This window comes from Phyllobates terribilis, unplaced genomic scaffold (genome assembly GCF_046119375.1).
Source record: "Phyllobates terribilis strain yellow unplaced genomic scaffold, ASM4611937v1 Scaffold_3__8_contigs__length_932513732, whole genome shotgun sequence".
Lineage (NCBI taxonomy): Eukaryota > Metazoa > Chordata > Amphibia > Anura > Dendrobatidae > Phyllobates > Phyllobates terribilis.
In genome coordinates this window covers 390,259,315-390,278,267 of record NW_027362763.1, presented here as the reverse complement: position 1 = coordinate 390,278,267, position 18,953 = coordinate 390,259,315, and the positions used below count along the sequence as shown (strand labels likewise).

The following is an 18,953-nucleotide window of genomic DNA, read 5'->3' as shown; positions in this document are numbered from 1 at the left end:
CAATGTTTACTTGGAGATACTCCTGTACCATCGTCTCTAGGCGTTGACTATGTGTCAGACTTCTTGTCTCCTGTGGCCTTGCAAAGGATGGGCTAAAAAAGTGGTGAAATGATTCCGCAAAATTGATGTTACCAGCAGATACTGTGGTTCTGTTACGGTTTGAGTGCTGAACACTTGACGGTCCCACGGTTGGCAAGTTGGAACTGTGAGATTCACTACGTGCACCACTGGTATTTTGTGGAAAAGCACATGTAAGATTCTGCAACAGTCTCTGCTGATACTCCTGCATGCGTGCATCCCTTTCTATGGCAGGAATAATTTCTGCAAATTTACTTTTGTACCGGGGATCTAACAGTGTGGCAACCCAGTAGTCAGGATTATTTCTAATTCTCACAATTCGAGGGTCATGTTGCAGGTAGTGCAGCAAGAAGGCACTCATGTGTGTTGCGCATCCAGGAGCACCAAGTCCCTGTTGTGTTGGTGGCGAGGTAACAATCATGCTTCCTTCCTCTGTCCTCTCCCCCCAACCTCGCACAACAGAAATGTGATCAAGGTCTCCCTCATCTGATGAGTCTTCCATCAGTTCGTCCTCCACTTCTTCCTGGGCTCCTGCACCTTCCTCACTAGTTTGGCTGCTACCATGCGCCCTGGTTAAACCATCTCCCTCACCCTCACATGCCTGCCGCCTTGGTGCTGCCGACCGTCTGGACCTTGCAGATGTTAGCCCTTCCGCATACAACTCCTCCTCCTCTACTTCCTCCACCTCCTCTTGTGCCACCACCTGACTCCGAATTCTGTTTAACATGTGCTCCAGCATGTAAATCACCGGAATAGTCATGCTGATAATGGCATCGTCAGCACTAAACATCTTCGTCGCCATTTCAAAACTGTGCAGAAGGGTGCATAGGTCCCTGATCTGAGACCACTCCTCCAGCGTGATTTGCCCCACCTCTGAATCTCGTTGGCCCAGGCTATACGTCAGAACGTATTGCACCAGGGCTTGTCGGTGCTGCCACAGTCGCTGCAACATGTGCAGAGTTGTATTCCACCGGGTAGGCACATCGCATTTTAGCCGGTGAAGTGGCAGGCCCAACGACTTCTGTAGAGATGTAAGTCGCTGAGCTGCGGGATGCGAACGGCGGAAGTGAGCACACAGCGACCGTGCCCTCTGCAGAAGGCCATCTAGTCTGGGATAGTGGGCTAAAAATTGCTGGACAACCAGGTTCAACACGTGAGCCATACAAGGCACGTGTGTGACATTGCCCCGGCGAAGGGCCGCACCCAGGTTTGCAGCATTGTCGCACACGGCCTTCCCTGGTTTCAGGTCCAGTGGAGACAACCATTCATGAAATTGGTTCTCCAGAGCTGACCACAACTCCTCAGCTGTGTGACTCACATTTCCCAGACATTTCAATGTAAAAACCGCCTGATGACGTTGAGCCCTACTGCCAGCATAGTAAGGAGGTGTGCAGGATCCCTTCTGCGCAGTTAGAAAGCTTGTGGCATGACCAGACAGGCTTTGGGTGCAGGTGGAAGACCGAGAGGAGGTTGCGGAGGCAGAAGCAGTGGAGGAAAAATGACATAAAGAGGATTGACGCACAACTCGTGGGGACGGCAAGACTTGGACAGCAGCCCCTTGTCCTGCTGTCACCATAGTTACCCAGTGCCCAGTCAGCGACATGTAACGCCCCTGTCCATGCCTACTCGTCCAAGTGTCTGTGGTGAAATGCACCCTGTCACACACAGAGTTTCTCAAAGAAGCGGTGATGTTGTGTGCGACATGCTGGTGGAGCGCAGGCACACCTTTCTTTGAGAAGTAGTGCCGACTGGGCATCTGGTACTGGGGCACTGCGACAGACATAAGGTTTCGAAAATCCTCTGTGTCCACCAGGCGGAAAGGCAGCATTTCTGTAGCCAAGAGCTTGCAGATGGTGAAATTCAACCTCTTAGCTTTCTCATGGCTAGGAGGAAATGGTCTTTTACTTGTCCACATCTGAGGGACCGAGGGCTGGCTATTGTGCTTAGACGGGGTTGATAAGGGTGTCCCCGGCAAACTGCCGGTCTGTGAGGAAGATGCAGGCGGACATGTTAGGTTGCCTTGATCCAAAGGTGGTGCTATCGATGTCGGACAGCGCTCAAGACCAGCTGGTGTTACCACCTCCAAAGAAAATGATGACCTGCCAATCACGCTGGCTGTTGCGGGTAAAGAGGTGGCAGGTCTGCGCCCCAAAACAGGTGTGACTGCTGTCCCCCCAGTCACAGAGGATGAAGAGGCCGCGGATGCACAAGATATGGCAGACGGTGGTTGGCCCGGCCGGCTAGACCGCATTGTAGCACACTGAGCTTCCCACTGCAACTTATGCTTCATGTCCATGTGCCGGTTCATGCATGAAGTACTCAAACTATGTATTTTTTGGCCTCTACTTAGCTTTTGCTGACAAATGTTACAGATAACACGAGTTGGGTCATCTTTATCGATCTGAAAAAATGCCCAGGCTATGCAAGGCTTAGCACCCATGCGACCTGAAGAGCCACCACGACTTGTGGTGAGAGGCAGAGTTGTGTTTGAGGATGCAGTTGTTGACGTGCTTCCAGTACTACGTCTCTGTCCAGGAAGCCGCAACCTGACCTCGTCGTCACTAGCATCTTCCTCCACCTCCTCTGCTGACCTCATCTCTTGGCTGACTGTGGGTTGACAGTAAGTGGGATCTCCGACCTCATCATCATCACCCTGTGCGTTATCACACCCGTCGTCCTCAGAGCCAACCTGTTCCTGCCCTGACAAAAAACTAAAGTTGTCGCTCCAATCAGGTATTTGAGTCTTATCATCGTCTTCCTCATTGTCTCCACCAACAGGAGTTACAGTTTGGGAATGAGGGTCTACATTATGGTCAGAACCTTCTGCGTCTGGTCCTGGATCCGACTCATAAAGATTCTGGGCATCAGTGCAGATCATTTCCTCGTCTGGATTCACAGAAGCGCTGGAGTCGACCTCTGATTCCCAGGCTATAGTATGAGTAAACAGCTCTGCAGACTCAACCATCTGTTCTACCTCATACTCAGACGGGCAGCTGGAGATTTGGGAGCTGTGAGGAAGCAAGTGCGATTTGGGTGACACCTTTGAGGACTGGAGTATTTGTGATGTTGAAGTTGATGTGGAGGAGAGCCCACTTAAAGGAGCACTTGATATCCGTTGAAGCACCTGCTGTTTTTGTGCCTCATCTGGAATTTGTAACGATTGGCGTGGCCGTAAGAAAGGGATCTTATCACATTGTCCGCTAAAAGAAGTAGACATTTTAGTTTGGCTGGAAGATGGTCTTTCTTCTGCACCTACCCCACGGACACAACCTTTTTTCACCTTCCCAACACGCCTATTCCCCTTTCCACCAGCAGCAGGCCTTTTTCCACTCATTTTGGTGGTTAACTAATTCACAACTCTGGAGTTGTTTGCACAAAAAACCAATGGATGGTAACCGAGCAGAGCTGAGTGGCCAAACTGTGGTATTAGGCCAAAACTATTGGCTGGGTTAGATGCAGAAAAAAATTATTTTTAATTTGCAACCTGATGGAGGTCAGTATAGATGGACTAATAGACCAAGTCCCACACACCGCTAGAAGCCCAAATATTTTTTCAGAGCTAGATGCAGAAAATTTTTTTATTCAATTTGCAACCTGATGGAGGTCAGTATAGATGGACTAATAGACCAAGTCCCACACACCGCTAGAAGCCCAAATATTTTTTCAGAGCTAGATGCAGAAAATTTTTTTATTCAATTTGCAACCTGATGGAGGTCAGTATAGATGGACTAATAGACCAAGTCCCACACACTGCTAGAAGCCCAAATATTTTTTCAGAGCTAGATGCAGAAAAAAATTATTTTTAATTTGCAACCTGATGGAGGTCAGTATAGATGGACTAATAGACCAAGTCTCACACACCGCTAGAAGCCCAAATATTTTTTCAGAGCTAGATGCAGAAAATTTTTTTATTCAATTTGCAACCTGATGGAGGTCAGTATAGATGGACTAATAGACCAAGTCCCACACACTGCTAGAAGCCCAAATATTTTTTCAGAGCTAGATGCAGAAAAAAATTATTTTTAATTTGCAACCTGATGGAGGTCAGTATAGATGGACTAATAGACCAAGTCCCACACACCGCTAGAAGCCCAAATATTTTTTCAGAGCTAGATGCAGAAAAAAATTATATTCAATTTGCAACCTGCTGGACGTCAGTATAGAAGGACTAATAGAACAAGTCCCACACACTGCTAGAAGCCCAAATATTTTTTCAGAGCTAAATGAAGAAAAAAATTATTTTTAATTTGCAACCTGATGGAGGTCAGTATAGATGGACTAATAGACCAAGTCCCACACACTGCTAGAAGCCCAAGTATTTTTTCAGAGCTAGATGCAGAAAAAAATTATTTTTAATTTGCAACCTGATGGAGGTCAGTATAGATGGACTAATAGAACAAGTCCGACACGCTGCTAGAAGCCCAAATATTTTTTCAGAGATAAATGAAGAAAAAAATTATTTTTAATTTGCAACCTGATGGAGGTCAGTATAGATGGACTAATAGACCAAGTCCCACACACTGCTAGAAGCCCAAATATTTTTTCAGAGCTAGATGCAGAAAAAAATTATTTTTAATTTGCAACCTGATGGAGGTCAGTATAGATGGACTAATAGACCAAGTCCCACACACTGCTAGAAGCCCAAATATTTTTTCAGAGCTAGATGCAGAAAAAAATTATTTTTAATTTGCAACCTGATGGAGGTCAGTATAGATGGACTAATAGAACAAGTCCCACACGCTGCTAGAAGCCCAAATATTTTTTCAGAGATAAATGAAGAAAAAAATTATTTTTAATTTGCAACCTGATGGAGGTCAGTATAGATGGACTAATAGACCAAGTCCCACACACTGCTAGAAGCCCAAATATTTTTTCAGAGCTAGATGCAGAAAAAAATTATTTTTAATTTGCAACCTGATGGAGGTCAGTATAGATGGACTAATAGACCAAGTCCCACACACCGCTAGAAGCCCAAATATTTTTTCAGAGCTAGATGCAGAAAAAAATTATATTCAGTTTGCAACCTGAGGGAGGTCAGTATAGATGGACTAATAGAATGATGCTATGCCCAAAAGATTTTACTTCACTAGGTGCAGTAAAAAAATTGGTATTCTATACACAGGTGGTATATCTTGCAACACAGATAGGCTACTCCACTGACTAACACACTCTGCAATAGGCCAAAAAGGATTAGCTTTGCTAGATTCAGCCAAATGCTGTGAAAAAAACTTGCACAGCACTGGCACAGACCTGCCTGGCAAAAACTGATAGGAACTGATGTAACCTAGTCCTGAAAAGGACTCCAATTACAATTAGTCTTTACTCCCACAATCTATCTATTTAAGAGCACAGACCTGCCTGATAAAAGTCGTAGGAAATGCTGTAACCTAGTCCTTAAAAGGACTGCAATCACAACTATTCCCTACTCCCAAGCTATCTGTATATTTGTGCGAAAATTGGCTTGAAATTAACAAGGTATAGCGCACACAGCAACAGCGGTGCCGTCTAACACGCAGCTGCAGCAGTGAGAAAATGGTGGCGACGGGGAAAATGGCTTGGTCTTATAGGGCAAGGACATGTGACATACACTGCCAATCACACATGCCCTTGCTTGTGTGAAAAAAAGCACTTCGCTCCGTGTGTGCGCTGCTGATAGGCTGACAGATTGTACCTCCCCACTGCAAATGCGGGAAAGAGAAAAAAAATGGAGATCTTCATTGTTCCTGCAGAGATCCATCCCCTGCCCCTCCCCCCGCCCCGCTGTACACTCAAACTGCGTATTAACATTAATTTTCATCATTACTGAGAAAAAATCCAGTTATGATTTTGGTGCACGAACAGTTATCGAACATAACCTCGAACAGCCGAATTTTTCTCAAATTGTTCGTGTTCGCCGACCGGCTCGAACACCGCCCAAAACAGCTCGAATTTGAGATTGGCGAACAGTTCGAGTAGAACAACGCTCATCTCTAATCTTAACACACAAGAAAGGACAGGAAATGTCACGTTAGCAAATTACTGATTGAGGCAAGTCGCAGCTGCAACCAACCATTGCTTGTGTGGGCATTTCCTGCCATTTCTGGTGTCAAAATGATATTGGGAAGCAGAAGCAAGCAGAGACAGGTTAAGAGTCAGAAAGAGTGCTATGGGGGAAACAGGGGTTAATATAAAACTTAAAGAAACACTCTCATCAACATTTTTATCCTCTTAATATATTGCAGTCATCATATTATATTACACTGTGTACTTGCAGTTGCTCATTTTGTCTTTCTAACCAGTTAATTCTTCTGTTTTCCAAGGTCTATGGTCTATGACATCAGTTGATTAAAAACTGACTCGCTGAATCCTTCTAAGCTCTATGTAGAAATAGGAAGTCTATTTTCCCTGTATGAGTCATGAGTCATTGCAAAAGTCCCTGGCAGGAGGAGGAGTAGAGCCGCTGGGTCAGGAGTAGAGATGAGCGAATTTGTTCGGCATTTCAAATTGGGGTTCGTGTTCGGCGTTCCTGCTTGTTCGCACCAGATAACATCTGCATGACAGTGTGGCAAATCACGGATGTTCATGGGCGAAGCCGATTTTTTGGCGTGAACAAGACGGAACCCCGAACACGAACCCCAATTTGAAATGCCGAACAAATTTGCTCAACACTAGTCAGGAGGTGAAGAAGGTGATGATAAATGCAGGGAATAGATACTTCCTCTTTCTACATAGCTCAGAGAAAAGAGAAGAGTTTACTGGGTAGAAAGGCAGAATGAGCAATTGTAAGTACACAGTGCTATATAATATGATGACTGCAATATATTAAGAGGATAAAAACTTTGATGGGAGGAGTGCTTCTTTAAATAAGCCTGAGCTTCAATGCTAAACAAAGCCTAAAAGGACAAGACTCATTCATGTTTCCGGAAAGAATAAACCAGACTATTTTTGAGTCCTTTTAATGAGTTTCAAACTGCAATGATTTGTTAAATATACTTTGAATTTCCTTTTTTATTTTGTAAAACTTACTATCAGGGACTTGCCATAAGGCAATATACCACAGGATTGGGGACATTTCTATATATTGACAGCAAAGAACATCAGACACAATGCATCAAGAAACATGTACAGTGATGCAGAAAACTGCACTTAAATTGTGAAATCTCAAAAGGACTTAGGTCACAACCTGCTGTCATCAAGCTAGAATCCAGAACTTACCTGACATTTTAAATTGCTCAGCATTTATAAACCACCATAACCTTCCACATCACAAATGCGATTTACTCACTAGTATGTTGGAGAACTTACATGACAAGTATTTTAAAGTGAAATTGCAACTGTGAATCTTTTGTACATATATACAGTCATATGAAAAAGTTTGGGCACCCCTATTAATCTTAAGCTTAATGTTTTATAAAAATTGGTGTTTTTGCAACAGCTATTTCAGTTTGATATATGTAATAACTGTTGGACACAGTAATGTTTCTGCCTTGAAATTAGGTTTATTGTACTAACAGAAAATGTGCAATCTGCATTCAAACTAAATTTGACAGGTGCATAAGTATGGGCACCTCACCAGAAAAGTGACATTAATATTTAGTAGATCCTCCTTTTGCAAAAATAACAGCCTCTAGTCGCTTCCTGTAGCTTTTAATGATTTCCTGGATCCTGGATGAAGGTATTTTTGACCATTCCTCTTTACAAAACAATTCCAGTTCAGTTAAGTTTGATGGTCGCTGAGCATGGACAGCCCTCTTCAAATGATCCCACAGATGTTCAATGATATTCAGGTCTGGGGACTGGGATGGCCATTCCAGAACATTGTAATTGTTCCTCTGCATGAATGCCTGAGTAGATTTGGAGCAGTGTTTTGGATCATTGTCTTGCTGAAATATCCATCCCATGCGTAACTTCAACTTTATCACTGATTCTTGAACATTGTTGTCAAGAATCTGCTGATACTGAGTGGAATCCATGCGTCCCTCAACTTTAACAAGATTCCCAGTGCCGGCATTGGCCACACAGCCCCAAAGCATGATGGAACCTCCACCAAATTTTACTGTGGGTAGCAAGTGTTTTTCTTGGAATGCTCTGTTTTTTTGCCACCATGCATAACGCCTTTTTGTGTGACCAAACAACTCAATCTTGGTTTCATCAGTCCACAGGACCTTGTTCCAAAAAGAAATTGGCTTCTCCAAATGTGCTTTTGCATACCTCAGCCGACTCGGTTTGTGGCGTGCTTGCAGAAACGGCTTCTTTCGCATCACTCTCCCATACAGCTTCTCCTTGTGCAAAGTGCGTTGTATAGTTGACCGATGCACAGTGACACCATCTGCAGCAAGTTGATGCTGCAGCTCTCTGGAGGTGGTCTGAGGATTGTCCTTGATTGATCTCACCATTCTTCTTCTCTGCCTTTCTGATGTTTTTCTTGGCCTGCCACTTCTGGCCTTAACAAGAACAGTCCCTGTGTTCTTCCATATCCTTACTATGTTCCTCATAGTGGAAACTGACAGGTTAAATCTCTGAGACAGCTTTATGTATCCTTCCCCTGAACAACTATGTTGAATAATTTTTGTTTTCAGATCATTTGACAGTTGTTTTGAGGAGCCCCTGATGCCACTCTTCAGAGGAGATTCAAACAGGAGAACAACTTGCAAGTGGCCACTTTAAGTAGCTTTTCTCATGATTGCATACACCTGGCTATGAAGTTCAAATCTCAATGAGGTTACAAAACCAAAAAAAGTGCTTTAGTAAGTCAGTAAAAAGTAGGTAGGAGTATTTAAAACAAGAAAATGATAAGGGTGCCCATACTTATGCACCTGTCAAATTTTGTTTGAATGCAGATTGCACATTTTCTGTTAGTACAATAAACCTCATTTCAAGGCAGAAACATTACTGTGTCCAACAGTTATTACATATATCAAACTGAAATAGCTGTTGCAAAAACACAAATTTTTATAAAACATTAAGCTTAAGATTAATAGGGGTGCCCAAACTTTTTCATATGACTGTATATATTCATAATGTATTGTTACCTTGCTGACTTTAGTATTGCCACTTTAGCATAGTTGACAATTTTACATCAGATTCAACGGTGACAGCACAGATTGATCAGCAGGCTCAAACTGGGTATTTGCTTTCTTTATACAATGTAGCATTTCCATATGAATCATACTAATTCTTACATGCTTTTTCCTGCTATTTTGCTAAAAACACATCTTCATAATAAAGCATTGTCACATTCCTTTTCATGGATGCATTTGTAAAATATTCTATTAACAGCAGGTGGCAACCTTTGAAAACAAGATTACAGTCTGTTTTTGCTCTTGTTTTTTACATGCAGATGTTTGAATTAAATGTTGAAAAAGAAATCTCTGCTTGTTTGTTTCTAGATTAGATAAACATGTCTCATTTTAATTATCGGAGAAGGAAGCTGCAAATGTATCAACTGTGGATAGTAACACATTGATATCATAGACAATTGCAGATGTTTGTACAGTCTAAGCAGCCTGTTAGTTATTTATCAGTGAAAGGTTTCCCCACAAATGTGTTCTATACAGATAGGACATGTATGCAGAATAAATGTGCATAATCTTTATTGCTAGCTCACAAATTATACAATCAGCTAAAAGAATATTTCTCAACATATTTTGCAACTCTTTTAATTATACTTATATGTATATCTAGATATATATACCTATTTACAGTACAGACCAAAAGTTTGGACACATCTTCTCATTTAAAGATTTTTCTGTATTTTCATGACTATAAAAATTGTACATTCACACTGAAGACATCAAAACTATGAATTAACACATGTGGAATATACTTAACAAAAAAGTGTGAAACTACTGAAAATATGCCTTACATTCTAGGTTCTTCAAAGTAGCCACCTTTTGCATTGATGACTGCTTTGCACACTCTTGGCATTCTCTTGATGAGCTTCAAGAGGTAGTCACCTGAAATGGTCTTCCAACAATCTTGAAGGAGTTCCCAGAGATACTTAGCACTTATTGGCCCTTTTGGCTTCACTCTGCGGTCCAGCTCACCCCAAACCATCTCGATTGGGTTCAGGTCTGGTGACTGTGGTGGCCAGGTCATCTGGCGTAGCACCCCATCACTCTCCTTCTTGGTCAAATAGCCCTTACACAGCCTGGAGGTGTGTTTGGGGTCATTGTCCTGTTGAAAAATAAATGATGGTCCAACTAAATGCAAACCGGATGGAATAGCATGCCGCTGCAAGATGCTGTGGTAGCCATGCTGGTTCAGTATGCCTTCAATTTTGAATAAATCCGCAACAGTGTCACCAGCAAAGCACCCCCACACCATCACACCATCACACCATGGGGGTATAATACGGTGTTTGGCAGGCACTTTTGTTGGCATCATACTTTATGGGACAACGAAAGAGGGATCTGGGACCTCAGCAGGAGGAAAATAACTTTGTAAAGGCTAGAAAGTTATGAGATATGCTATTCTATGACCCCAACAATTATTTACATTTTTTTGTGGGGGGGGGCAATTAGAACTTCTGCTATGGGGCCCCATGATTCCTATGTAAGCCCCTGCCCCCACACCATCACACCTCCTCCTCCATGCTTCACGGTGCATCCGTTTACCTTTGGTCTATTTTTGTTCGGTTGCTCTCTTTTTGTGTTTTGGATTGTGTATATGTTCCGAATTGACCAGGTCCAATGCAGATGTGGTTATAAGATAAGTAGTAATGTTTACAATAAACCTACATAATGCATTTCTTGTACTAAGTACATTAATTCTTGGGAACCAGGCATGTAGAGTCCATCCGTTCACCTTTTCTGCGTCGCACAAAGACACGGTGGTTGGAAACAAAGATCTCAAATTTGGACTCATCAGACCAAAGCACAGATTTCCACTGGTCTAATGTCCATTCCTTGTGTTCTTTAACCCAAACAAGTCTCTTCTGCTTGTTGCCTGTCCTTAGCAGTGGTTTCCTAGCAGCTATTTTACCTTGAAGGCCTGCTGCACAAAGTGTCCTCTTAACAGTTGTTGAAGAGATGTGTCTGCTACTAGAACTCTGTGTGTCATTGACCTGGTCTCTAATCTGAGCTGATGTTAACCTGTGATTTCTGAGGCTGGTGACTCGGATAAACTTATCCTCAGAAGCAGAGGTGACTCTTGGTCTTCCTTTCCTGGGGCGGTCCTCATGTGAGCCAGTTTCTTTGTAGCGCTTGATGGTTTTTGCAACTGCACTTGGGGACACTTTCAAAGTTTTCCCAATTTTTCGCATTGACTGACCTTCATTTCTTAAAGTAATGATGGCCACTTGTTTTTCTTTACTTAGCTGCTTTTTTCTTGCCATAATACAAATTCTAACAGTCTATTCAGTAGGACTATCAGCTGTGTATCCACCTGACTTCTGCACAACACAACTGATGGTCCCAACCCCATTTATAAGGCAAGAAATCCCACTTATAAAACCTGACAGGGCACACCTGTGAAGTGAAAACCATTTCCGGTGACTACCTCTTGAAGCTCATCAAGAGAATGCCAAGAGTGAGAAAAGCAGTCATCAAAGCAAAAGGTGGCTACTTTGAAGAACCTAGAATATAAGACACATTTTCAGTTGTTTCACACTTTTTTGTTAAGTATATAATTCCACATGTGTTAATTCATAGTTTTGATGCCTTCAGTGTGAATGTACAATTTTCATAGTCATGAAAATACAGAAAAATCTTTAAATGAGAAGGTGTGTCCAAACTTTTGGTCTGTTCTGTATATATATATAGATATATATATCTATATATATAGATATAAAATCAATGGCTGCCAATATGATGGTTGATGATGGATTGCATAGCACACCTTTTAACTTTGCACTATTTGTGTAACATGGCCTCCTCATTCACTTTGTGTTAGATATGTGCTACACAAATCAGCTGCATAGTAAGTACAGCACCCTCATCAGGTCTAAGAGATCTTTTAAGCTATGTTTGGACCGCCCATAGAATATAAACATTCAGGCAATCCACATTATACGCTACAGTGATATTCTAAAATGCACTGTATAGATTAACAGCTGCAAAAAATTATGTAGCTGAAAGAGCAGAAACAGAAATACTCCTCATAGAGAAGGCAAAGACTGTTTATTACTGTTTCTGCCTTCCCGATCACTATATACACAGCACTGAGCATGTGCTATGTATGCAGTAATAGGAAATTCTGACAGCGCTTTCTCTTCCGGACCCTGCAGTCATGTAATCGTTGTGTATAGAGAAGGAGCAGGAGCTGCTATGTCATAGGAGACTCAGATAGCTCAGCTGTGCTGCCAGGAAACTGAATTTTCCCTGTAACTAGAGTTAATATATCAGCCCCAGGGACAGGGGACATCAGATTGAAAAAAATAAAATAAAATGTTGAGATATTCCTGAATGATCTTTATCAACTTATGAGGAATGCAATGTGTTAAATAACTAAGTAAATAAATAAAAAGCAGGAAAAAAATGTTGCCAATCCAAATCAGTGTTACCAGTCTCTGCCCTTATCGAAAAAAAACCAACCAAACAAAACATGTGTTGAATATTTAAAATTAATTATTACAGAAAGGTGAATATATTTTTAATTGGATTTCTGTTATGTTCTGCTACCAAAGCTAAGGAAAGAGAGGAGATCTGTCCCTACTATGAGACTCAGCTGAATCCCTACGATGTAACAGGGAACCTGATCCTGCGATCAGACCTGCTAAAGTCCTAATCTAGTCTGTACGAAGACCTATAGATGTGGGGAGGGAATCCCTACAAGTACTAAGGACTGGGAGGAATATGGGACACCTCCTAACAGAAATAGTAGCAGACAGACGAACAAACAAAATAGATAGAACATAGTGGTCCGTAGACCAAGCAAACTAACAGAGTTAGATACAGAGCACAGGCTAGCTAGAAAGTAGATATACAATGAAGTCCAGCAAAGCCAGAAGGGCGGAGCAGGACTAAATAGGCCAACAAGGTCATGTGACCAGCAAAGGAAAAAAAACCTAACAGCAAGGTTCTAACAATTTCAGTGGTCCTTTGGTGTCATAAAAAAATATGAAAATATGATATATTTCCTATATTTTCCGACCGATATTGCCTAATATCGCTAAAAAAAATTAAAAGTGTATGAAAATAACATAAAAATTAGGCCTCACTTGTCTTGGAACAACGATACAAAAATTATTTGACGATGCAATTGAAAGAAAAGTTTACAGCTTTTCATGTAAATGAAAAATACCTGAAAATGTGCCCAGTCAGGAATGGGGAAAAATCGACTATTCTTGAACATATTCAAATTGTTTGTATTGTGAAGTCTGGTGACAGATCCACCTGATTCGCTATGTCTTTTACCCCATGTGCAGGGCACTGCAGTACCTTAGGTATCCATGGTCACGGTGATGGTCATGGTCATGGTCCGTTGGACATCCATGGTCAAGGTCAAAAACAACTATTTAACTGTCACTATATGAATGGTCGTAACCATGGATTTCTAAGCAACTGCAATGCCCTGCACATCGGGTAAGCGACATAGCAAATGACAAAAACTTTACTACATTTCTAATTGGAGGTATTTGCTAATTAATTTTATCATTAATTATAATTAATATAATTATTAATATTATTATTATTATACCTAGTACATATTGGAATAGGATCTTGGAGATGAGAACACACCTTTAAGTTTAATTATGGGTTTGTAAATGACTAAATAATGCTTTATCAACAAACACATTACTGTATTGTCATTTATTAGATGAAGTAAATTGTATTCATCTTTTCTGAACAATAAATGCAAACTAGATCTAACCAGGTTAGGAAAACATGAAAACTGATATGTTCAACTGCACAAGAAAATACATACATTAATGTCTGCGTTATAAATCCAATGTTCTCAGCTTTAAAATTTGGGATGCAGTCATAAAAGGTGCAGAGATAGCAGTCAAACTTGAACCCTGGTTCTTTCGAGGGCACAATGACTCCTATGTAACATTAGAAAACAACAGTATTAAAACTGCCACACAATATAGTAGGTTACTGGCTCTGTTACGGTCCTTAAGCAGACATAGTTTCCAGTGTAATAGTTTTCATTAAGAAAATCTGTTTATTGGATAATACGAAAGATAGCCCTGTGAATAATGCATATTTCTAATCCTCCTTACCAGGACATCTCTGCTCATTGCATTTTCGGACATCTTCCCCTGATCCTTCACATTGCTGGCCAGTAATAGTAATTCCTTGGCAGCTCCGTGTTCTTTTTTCCCATCCGCCATCACATGACCTGGAACAGCCACTCCATGGTCCCCAATGGTTCCACTGTCCATTAGCTAGGAACGAGAACATAATATCATACTATAAATAAAGCTTCTATGGCTCCCAGGAAAGATCTGTGTCATGATGCTGCAGATTTGTTATTCATATATTCATAATGAATTACATGAGGTCAATCTTTTTTAAGCACTTGGAGCTTTAAACTTAGAACTAAAGGCAATGTTTACTATGAGAGACTTATGGTTCTTTCAATGTACTGTACAAACCTATATATTTCTATATATAAAGGTAAATATCACAACATGTAATTAAAAAAACTGAACAGCACATGGTAATTTGCTACATAGAATGAATGTGTTTTAGAGTCTGCAGTGTTAAAAAGCCAGGAGAACATAATAGTAAAGGTTAATATGAACATTATCATTCCTTTCACCAAGCAACGTAGACGCTGTAAAATATAACTTCCACATGGATGATCCCTTTATTGTCAGTTTAGTCAACCTTCTCAAAAGCCTGTGACCCATATGAGAGATACAGAATTTAAAAGGAAGTCGCTCCTATGTGGCAATGGTCATCACATCAGTTACAGTGTAGAAGAAATCGAAAACAGAGAACCAGCCAGAAAACAGGGTCAAGAAATACAGAATAACCTATCATTTGTTAGAACAAGAAATTAAACCGTAGTAAAAAAAAATCTTCAAATAAATGAAATATCTATAAACACAATTAGTACAATAATCAAAGTGTAGTATTTATAATTCTTTATTGATCAATTATAAAAACTGCGCAATAAATAAAAATTTTAGTCAACATCATTGTAAAATTTTATCTCTTTATCGACTTTAGAAGTATAGAAATGTCTAATATGGCTACCTGTCTTTGTTGTAGGCTCAAGACCTGAGCCTGCATCTCTCCCCACAGCCCACAGAGGATGTGTTATTGTCATTGTCTGGGGTTTCTAACACATCTAATGCCACTACCAATCTCTGTTAGTGGCATTACAGTGGCCCTGCCTGGGTGGCTAGTTGTTCTAACTGCCCATTGCCCCCAACAGAACGTGATTGCAGGGCGTTTATGGGTGTCATGACAGCTGAGAGAACTGGGATAATTTTGTCCATAGAACAAGCGATTTGAAGGAGACTAAAAAATATAGTAAACAAATTAAAATTTAGAAAAAAATATAAAAATCTAAAAGTTTATTTACCCCTCTATATCCCATCCATTAAATATATATATATATATATATATATATATATATATATATATATATCTTGTATTGCTGTGTCCATAAAAGTCTGGTGTATCAAAATATAAAGTTAATTAACCCAACACCTTAAAGAGAATAAAATTAAGGCATCTTTATTGTAGGCTTTCGGACCACATCAAAGCAGCAAAAAAAATGAAATTAGAGCAGTCAAAACATCTACACTAAAAATATATCAATAAAAATGTCAGCTCAGGGTGCAAAAAACAAGCCTGCACACAGCTTTGTAGACAGAAAAATGAAAACACTATGGGCCTAGAAAATGGCCATATTTTTTTAATAAATTTTCTAATTTTCATCCTGCAAACAATAAGACCTTATATGGTTATATAGACAGAAAGATAAAAAATATGATGGCTTTTGGAAGAAGAGTAAGAGAAAGCAAAAGTGGAAAAGTGGAAAATATCCATGTTGGGAAGGGATTAACCATACTGAAATTAAAAAGGTAACAAAAAAATTACTTGTCTACTAATCAAGAATATTCGAAACTTAGGATTTAAGACTAGACCAGACTGAAACCTTGCTTTGCAGGACGATTGTTGAAATCTATAAATATAATTATATAAATATGTGAATATAACCAATTATAGATACAAGGCAGATATTTTGTGGCCCGTATCACTGATATATAGCTCCAGACACTTCTGTTTATCATACATTAAAGAGGACCTGTCACCCGGTTAAAAGTGGCCAGTTTTGATCATAATTTATTCACTCTGCTCCCCTGAGTATTCTAATTTTTTTTTAAATCTGCCATATAATTAAAGAGATATGGGTCTTTTTATATAGTGCTACATTTTATTTTTTTTTCCAAGGAGTGTTGCTCACACGACTCTATGGGATATGTGCTTAGGCTGCATTACATTATTAGGTTGCTGCCCCATTGTCAGTATTTGGTCAGTATTCAGTCAGTATTTTTTCTCAGGATTGGAAGCCAGGTGAGGAACAATCAAAGAAAAGGTATAATAGAAACAAGTCACCAATTCTGCATTTATCACCCACTCCTGGTTTTGGCTCCAACTCTTGAGAAAAAATACTGACCGAATACTGACCAAATACTGATAGTGGGGCCCTGGCCTTAAACTGTGAACACCACCCCTTTGTAAAAATGAAAAATAAAAATCTGCACTAAATAAAAAGGACCATATCTCTGGAATAGTATGGCAGATTTAAAAAAAATAAAAATAAAAAACAAATAAAAAATAAAAATGACATAGTCAGGGGAGCAGCAGAAATAAAATAAGTGAAAACTGGCCACTTTTGACCTTTTCTGTGATCCTCTTTAAGTAAGTAATCATACAGACTGGGTCACAACATTGGGTATAATTTATGATGTTGTTTAAAAAAATATATATATATATATTTGAACTTTTGGACTTCACTGTTAAACATCTAAGTGTATTGTGAATGTGAAAACAGCTTACTGAGCTGCTAACAGGCTAAACACTAGGTAGTCTAGTGTTTATCCTGCTAACAACCATGTAATGTACATCTCCCTGTACATCACCACTGCAGTAAATGTATATTGTAGGTCTAATTTGACTACATGATCGCTTTTTTGCTGTCAGAGGCAGTTGAACCCCCAGGAGAGAAGACTGCTTCTGTCATCTGTGAATATACAATTACAGGTAAAATATTTGCCACTGCATCTAGTGATTACGATGGTCAAATGACTGATCATATAATGTCCTGGTTGCCAATGATAACAGTGTGAATGCAAAGAGGATATGTAGTATGTAGAAAAAATTATCAAATGACCAAAGCTTCAATTCCTAAAGCGGGACTAAAAAATAACAAGAATCGAAAAACTTTTTTTTAAATCTGAACAACATAAATGTTTAAATCGTCCCCTCGTTAACCAGTCTGTCAAAAAAGAAAATTAATTAACCTGTACAGTAATGCTGTAAAGAGAGAAAAAAAAATGTTTTTTAGCCCTTGAACCACTCTCAAAATTGCAATAAAAAGTTTTCAAGAGTTGTATGTACTCCAGAATGGTAGCAATAAAGACTAGAGCTAGGTACGGAAAAAAAACAAGCATTTACATGGTTCTTTTAATGGAAAATTAAAAAAGTTATGAGTCTCAAAAAATAGTGTTCTTTTAATCTGTGCAAGTTTAGTATCGGCATAATTGAACTGACCTGAAGAATCATGTTACCAGGTCATTTTTACCATACAAATAGTGCTGTAAAAACTAAACCCAAAAAACAATGGTAAAATTAATTTTTTTCCCCATTTTCAACCCACTTGCAACTTTTACTCTTGTTTTTCACTACATTGTATGGCAAAATAAATGGTGTGATTCCCAACTAGAACTCCTGCTGTGGATGTAATACTTTTCTTTGCAGGGTCAGAATACTATAGGAATACTACAATATATTAAGGAGAAGTTTCCAGATCAGTTTTCCTAAGCACTGCTCTCACTTTCCTGAGCTGTGTGCTTGTTCAAATGCCCTTTCTTATCTCAAGATGTAAATATAGTGACAACAGAATAGACTGAGAACTAACACTGGCAGGCTTTAATGCGCTGTAGAAAGACTAAGCCTCTAACCAGAGCTGCCACTCAGTGAGGAGTGCCGCTCCCCCAAGCAACGAGGAAGAAAGGATACTGCATAGTTCTGAGCAAAAGAGACAATTTGAGAATACCCTTTTGGGGCTGAAAAAGTACTTTGGCCCCTGAGGTATTATTAATAAAATAAGATGTAATTAAGGTCATATTCAAGCATCCATGTTTTGCACTTCTAGTACGAACCAGCCACGGATCTCCTGCCTCGAATATTATATCCTCTCGTACGCCTATGATGCTGTCAAATTCAGGTCAAGAGACCCATTGCCAGTCCGTGTATCACAGTCAATGCTCAGACCATAAAACACGAATATATGAATCCAGGTTTCTATGGTGATGTGGATTTTGTTTGCAGTTGACATCTACAGTTAGTTAGTAGAACATCATAATGATTTTCAGCTTTTCTTAAAACATAAGTATTTTTTGTAATGGAAGAATCAATTTCAATCAGATTATAGTTGATTATAAAGTCACTTTGAACATTCATTTGTGTTCAACAATGAATTTTAACTGCATTTATGCTAAATTATGTTAAATCATACACAGCTTAATGTGCTGTATATTAAAATGGAAATTTAATATTATCAAGAAAATGTGATTTGACCTTTGACAAGTGGGTATCGGACTACAAAATTCATGTGCTAATTTAAAACACAGCACTAGCAGCTACTGATGGCCAAAGGGAAACACCGTTCCAGGTATCCTACTAATTATTAGCAAAAACAAATCCCTAGAGTCCAACCTAGCTGACTTTTAATAAGACCTGGCAACCCAGAAAGAGAAAGTACACATGTTA

At 39.8% G+C, this 18,953-nt stretch overlaps 1 protein-coding gene across 6 annotated transcripts in view; it reads right to left on the bottom strand.

Moving 5' to 3' along the window:
• ADGRB3 (adhesion G protein-coupled receptor B3) overlaps positions 1-18,953 on the bottom strand; it is a 1,321,417-nt gene that overhangs the window by 759,061 nt on the left and 543,403 nt on the right. For all 6 annotated transcript variants that reach the window (XM_073675497.1, XM_073675498.1, XM_073675494.1 and 3 more), the window contains one exon: positions 14,222-14,386. In XM_073675497.1, the coding sequence (XP_073531598.1) occupies positions 14,222-14,386 (165 nt within the window). The remainder of the gene's footprint in view (positions 1-14,221; positions 14,387-18,953) is intronic.